The sequence below is a fragment of the Daktulosphaira vitifoliae genome, unplaced genomic scaffold (assembly GCF_025091365.1).
Source record: "Daktulosphaira vitifoliae isolate Bord-2020 unplaced genomic scaffold, ASM2509136v1 Scaffold_688, whole genome shotgun sequence".
NCBI classification, from domain to species: Eukaryota; Metazoa; Arthropoda; class Insecta; order Hemiptera; family Phylloxeridae; genus Daktulosphaira; species Daktulosphaira vitifoliae.
Window position 1 is genome coordinate 1 of NW_026100251.1, and position 5718 is coordinate 5718.

Consider the following 5718-nt stretch of genomic DNA (forward strand, 5'->3'; position numbering starts at 1 on the left):
CTAATGTAATACATGTAACTTATTCGGTAGATATAGAAATAATTTTCATCTGGCCTTACACTAAAAACAAAATTAAATAAAGATTTATTCAATCCTCTAAAATTTTTTATTTATTACTTTGTATTTGTCAAGGTTGAATTTAACACTGTAGTAACAGTTTGATTAAATAATGAACATCCATATGTATTTCTGTGTAAAAATTTGACAGGTGGTTTTGGTCCACCGAAACCAATAATAGAAGAAAGTATCAGCCCTATAAGAAGACCAGTTAATGTGCCCTGAAAATAACATATTTGCATAAAGCTTCATGATGTATAATCGACAAATAAATTCAAATAACCTTTTCATTTGCATGAGGTACAAACATTCCTAACGAAAACACAGCCAAAATAGGACCACCAAACACTGATATCAAAACTACAGACATTTGCAAAAGTGATCCAAAGTATTTGATGAAGAACCCCAATATTATAAACCCAATTCCATAAGCAACAACTAACAATTTTAAGTAAAATACTTTTTTTTTATCGGTTAACTCATTTTTCACTAAAGGCTAGAAAATAATTACACTTTGTATTTTATAATATTTAATCCTAAGTTTATAAGTAAACTAAAAAAAGGTTTATACTTTTATGTAATCCTCTAATGAAATAGCAGCCATTGAATTAATAACTGGCGATACAGAGCTCAACCCTGACGACAGTACACCAGCAACAAATAAGCCTGTCATTCCTGGAATGTTTCCCATTGTATCCATCACATACAATGATAGTAATTGATCATCTTTTGTAATACGTCCAGATCTTAAATTTTATTTTAAATTTATTGCGTGAGCTTATTTTATAAGAATCATGTATGTATACTTAAATAATTTAACTACTTGACTGGATCACAATTATGGTATTTTGAATAAATAGCCAAGCCAGTGAAACATTTTGTATATGATATTATTAATAAAATTGGTAAACTAAGCCAAACGCATTTGATTGCTGATGTTTTGTTTTTCATGGTAAGATATTTTTGAACTTGAGCTTGATTTATTCCATTATTTAATAAAAATAAAAAAAATCCTCCAGAAACCAAACTAAACCATGAATGTCTTTCTATTGGATCTATATTAAAACTGAAATTATAAAGCAAAATGTTCAATTTCTCAATAATCTATCAATCATAATATTGTAATTTGTCTAAGAATTATTTTTATTAAGTTAACCATTAAAATAATCAGAATTTTTGAAATAAGACATGTCTCTGCAGCCAAATGGAAGTAAAATTTGTCATTAATTTTAGTAAGTAATTTTTGACATAATATGTAAAATTTTGTCGATAAAATATAAATTCTAAATATGTACTTAGTTAATTCGATACGGCCATCTTTTTCAGCAATATTCCATATTTCTGATAAACCACCGGCTTCATATATTGCAACTGCAATAACAGCTAATATTGAGCCTAAAATAATTATTACCTGCAACATATTAAAATATATATTAAATGCATGTACAAATTTTCAAAGACAATAATTAATGATTTTATTACTTGAAACATGCTTGTTACAATAATTGCTTTGATACCTCCAATTGTTGAGTAAAATATACATACTAAACCAACCAAAACTATGGAAAACTCAAGAGAAAGACCAACTATAGTTTCTAAAGCCAGTGCTGGAGCGTATAGCATCATTCCCATGTAAATAATAGTTTGGATACTGAATGATAGAGATATAATAGTCCTCGTAAGACTTCCAAACCTTTTCTCTAAATACTACAATAAATAAATTTTACACTGTATGTCGTTTTGACAGATATTAAACAACTCAATGATGTTCGAAAAATTAGCTATGAACCTTATATAGAGTGTTCAGTAAATAAGGAAACGGTCTTCTATTGTTTTCACTGTTTGTAACAATCGACCTGTGTCCTACTTACTGAACACTCTGTATATATTTACACTCTGAGTTTACATAAAATTTTGTAAAATTTATTAAATTTTTTCTGATTAAAATTTCTAAGTCATATAACAGCTTAATAAAGCCTTGGATAATAGTTTTAATGAACATTTTGTTATATCGCTGCCATTAAAAGCACTGAATTAAAAAAATTTTTAGCCCAAAACTAAAGTTATAGCTGATTGCTCTTTAAGTAGCCTTAAAATTATGATAGCAAGCAGGAACATATTGAGTATCATTATTCTCTTACAAGTGCATATGTCTATAGTTTTAACTCTTTTTAATACCACTTTTTTTCTATAAAAAGTATTTAGTCAGTTTTAGGATAAATATAATTATCATATTTTAATCTATTATTTTACAAGTTTATATTCTTATTAGTTTAGATATTTATAAGATAATTATACAAGAGTATAATTTTTAAATTAATACTTGTTCATAATTGTACTAAAATCACAAATTTACACGAAGAACTTTTTATCGAATGAATTATTTTCGTGAACCCGACCAATGTATTAATCAAAACAGAATATGATTTTGTTTGTTTGATATAATAATGTCATAACATAAGAATTGTCATTTTTGAGTTATTTGCGAATTATAATAATATTATTTTCTTTCTTTATACTGGTAAAATGGCACAGGTGAACATACCAAAATAACCATTAGTGATAGTTGTGACGTTGTATGATATTATTGTCATTATAATTTAAAATACTTATATTAATTCCTACTTTTATAATGGTAATATTGTTGTAGGTGAGAACTGAACGTAGAAAAGAAGTTATTAAAATATTCATCTTTCATTAAAATAAGTTAGTAAAGGAATATCAAATTTAAACATAATTTGTCATAATCTTATTGTAAATTTAATTTTTAATTAGTTTTGTGTAAAAAAATCTTTATTTTTTTTATAATATCTTTATTATGGCAAACAAACGATTTATAAATAGCTCATTCATAATTTATTTATAATTATTTTTAAAGGTATCTCAAGTTTCAATTTATAACTGCAGTTTAATAAATTTAAAGAGAATTGAAAACTAATATCTAATCTTTTATAACATATTAAGACAACCATTATAATTTAATACTATTTTTGTTTAGTATTACTTTTAAAAAATAACACGATAAATTGTTTTATTCGTTATAAATTTATAAGTCTATTTAATGAAAAAAAGAAATAATTTTCTTATATAATTATTCTTGCATCAGCATAAATAAGTTATATATTTACTTCGTTAACGGAGAGTTTTCCAACTTTCAAAAATACAGGTAGGAAAACATAAGCAATTACTGGTGTTCCAATAATATACCCTACATATAGTATAACAAACTGTGTGCCATGTGTATAAATTTCTGAACTTCCGCCAAACAGAGATGTTGAAGATGTATACATGGTCAATAAAGAAAATGCAACTGGTATAATACTTTGGTTTTGGTTACCCATCATGTATTCCTAAAAAAAAAAAAGAAGAATACCATGGGAATTTTAAACAAATTCTAGTAGTATTTAGAAAATTATACTTGAGTAGTTTTTTGTTTGCCGCCTGTAAATCGATAGTAAATGCCAATGGCAGAAGATATAATGATTATTAAACTAAAAACTATGAAATCCACTACGCCAAACGCCATAATTATAATACTTTTGTTGTTTTTGTATTATTACCTGAAATTATAGATTAACTATTTCTAAAAAATCATAGTAGCAGTTAAAATTCAATTTAGTTTCTTAAATTCTTACAGACTAGAACTAAATAATCTCATTGCTGTTATTTAATCATTTAAACACGACATAATTAAATTATTTATATGGCTTAGAAAATAATAAAATTATATTTTATATTATTTATATATATGTATACAAATAAGTACCTGAAAGTAATTGAAAATTTCTATCTTGCTAATTGAAAGTGTTATTCATTCATTTTTAATGTCATGGATGGAAATTATACTATAGTAAATCTTAGTTAAATTTCAAGACAAACAAAACACGACTGATGTCTAGTTTTTTGAAGTTGTTAATTACAATAAAGATCTCTTGACATGTATCTCCTACTTTATACTGTATAGTAAAATTAGTTAACCATGGAAAAAGTTGTATAGACAAAATAATTATTCGTCGGTTAATGAAATAAAAGTTTTAAAATGTATTACTAATTGATGAGTTAAAATCTACATAGTTTTTGAATAAATTAAGATCCGTCTAGTCGGTATTTAAATATTAAGATTTTTTAAGAACACAGTAACACAAAATTTATTACTAAAAGTGAAACATTTTTACAAGCTTACACTATAAAAATATCATGCTTCAAGTAAAGTATATATTTCTATTGAAAGAAATTTAATACGCTTAGATTTTTCAGAATTATAATAAAATATTAACTTTAAATGATTACGTTAAAAATAATATATTTATACTATATTTAATTTTACGGTCTTTAATAGATAGCTAAGAATGTATATATTTCTACAAACTAAACATCAATTTGTCAGAAAAACTACTTTATAAGATATTTGAGTTAATAATGTTAAAAATTATGTATTTATCAATTAAGATTCATCATAAGCAACTATTTTTTAATTTAATATGGCTTAATATCAAAAAGTTAAAATACAATTTTTTCTGTAGAATTTAATGAATTCATAATTAAAATTATCGGGAAATACTTTATTGAATTTTATAGTTTTATGAAAAAATTACTCCAATTTTTTAAATGAAAAATCACTAATAAACTGCAATGTACTCAACAAAAATTAAAAAAATCATCCTCATAAATTTACTGAATACTAAATAGAAATATTTTAGATATTTTTCTTTATTTCTTTTAATTGGGTATTCGCGTCTATTATTTTCATTGTGAAAATTAGTTTAGTTGTATCTAAATACTTACATCTTAAAAACTTGTAAACCCTTCAGTTTATAAACTAATTGACAAACTCTTGACAAATTTATACCATAGTTATCTTTTGTAATATCAAGTATAAAGGTAGTTTTATTCGGTTTACGTAAACTTTGTAAAGTTATATTTTCGTTACATTTTGTGACTTGAAGCCTCTCAAATATCTATCACTTTGCTTGGTTTAGTAAAGATCGGTTGAGTTGGTAAAATTTCTACCTACCTACACAACTTTTATTTTTTAAAGTGCTTAAAAATGGTTGTTTTGAAATTTTTGTTTAAACTGTAAAATTAAAAAAAAAAACCCCAGCACAGTGGTGACGTGGCATAGTTGGATCAAGTATAATGATATCTGACAGTGATTAAAAAAAAACGCTTCGATGCAAATCTTTAGACAGCGTTTAATTTTAAAAAAATTGGTGTTTTATTCCAAAAGCTACATGATCTGCTAGTTCCTTATTAATATCCTAATTACGATAAAGTATGTCGAATGAAAAAGGAATTATTAAAAAATATTATTTCTCATAAAAAAATTATGTTGATTCATACACTTTTCAATAAGTTATAGCATTATAAAGTTAAAAATATAAAATACAAAATCGAGAATTTTCATACAAAAATAGCATTTGGTAGCCNATAAAATACAAAATCGAGAATTTTCATACAAAAATAGCATTTGGTAGCCATTTTCACCGTGAAGACCAAATAAAGTCCGAAATTTTTTTTTCCCATTATAAAGTACATTATATTAGCTTTAATTTAAGATATATATAAAAGTGTCAGTATTTTCGGAACACTTTCAAAATTTAAATTGAAAAAGTATATTTTTTGTAAAAAAGTTGTCATATTGAATCCCCTCCTGTATGCAGA

At 24.6% G+C, this 5718-nt stretch overlaps 1 protein-coding gene across 1 annotated transcript; it reads right to left on the reverse strand.

Annotated features, from left to right (window-relative positions):
* Positions 1 to 5: 5 nt before the first annotated feature.
* On the reverse strand, positions 6 to 4142 carry LOC126909620 (putative sodium-dependent multivitamin transporter; the record flags this gene model as incomplete). The annotated part of the gene is made up of 10 exons (XM_050692056.1): positions 3824 to 4142; positions 3476 to 3617; positions 3186 to 3407; positions 1540 to 1764; positions 1353 to 1468; positions 881 to 1123; positions 629 to 803; positions 341 to 553; positions 118 to 278; positions 6 to 60 (listed from the first exon to the last, which is right to left on the reverse strand). Coding segments are annotated over exons 2-10 (1518 nt in total), but the record flags the coding sequence as incomplete, so codon positions are not given.
* Between the last annotated feature and the right edge of the window lie 1576 nt (positions 4143 to 5718).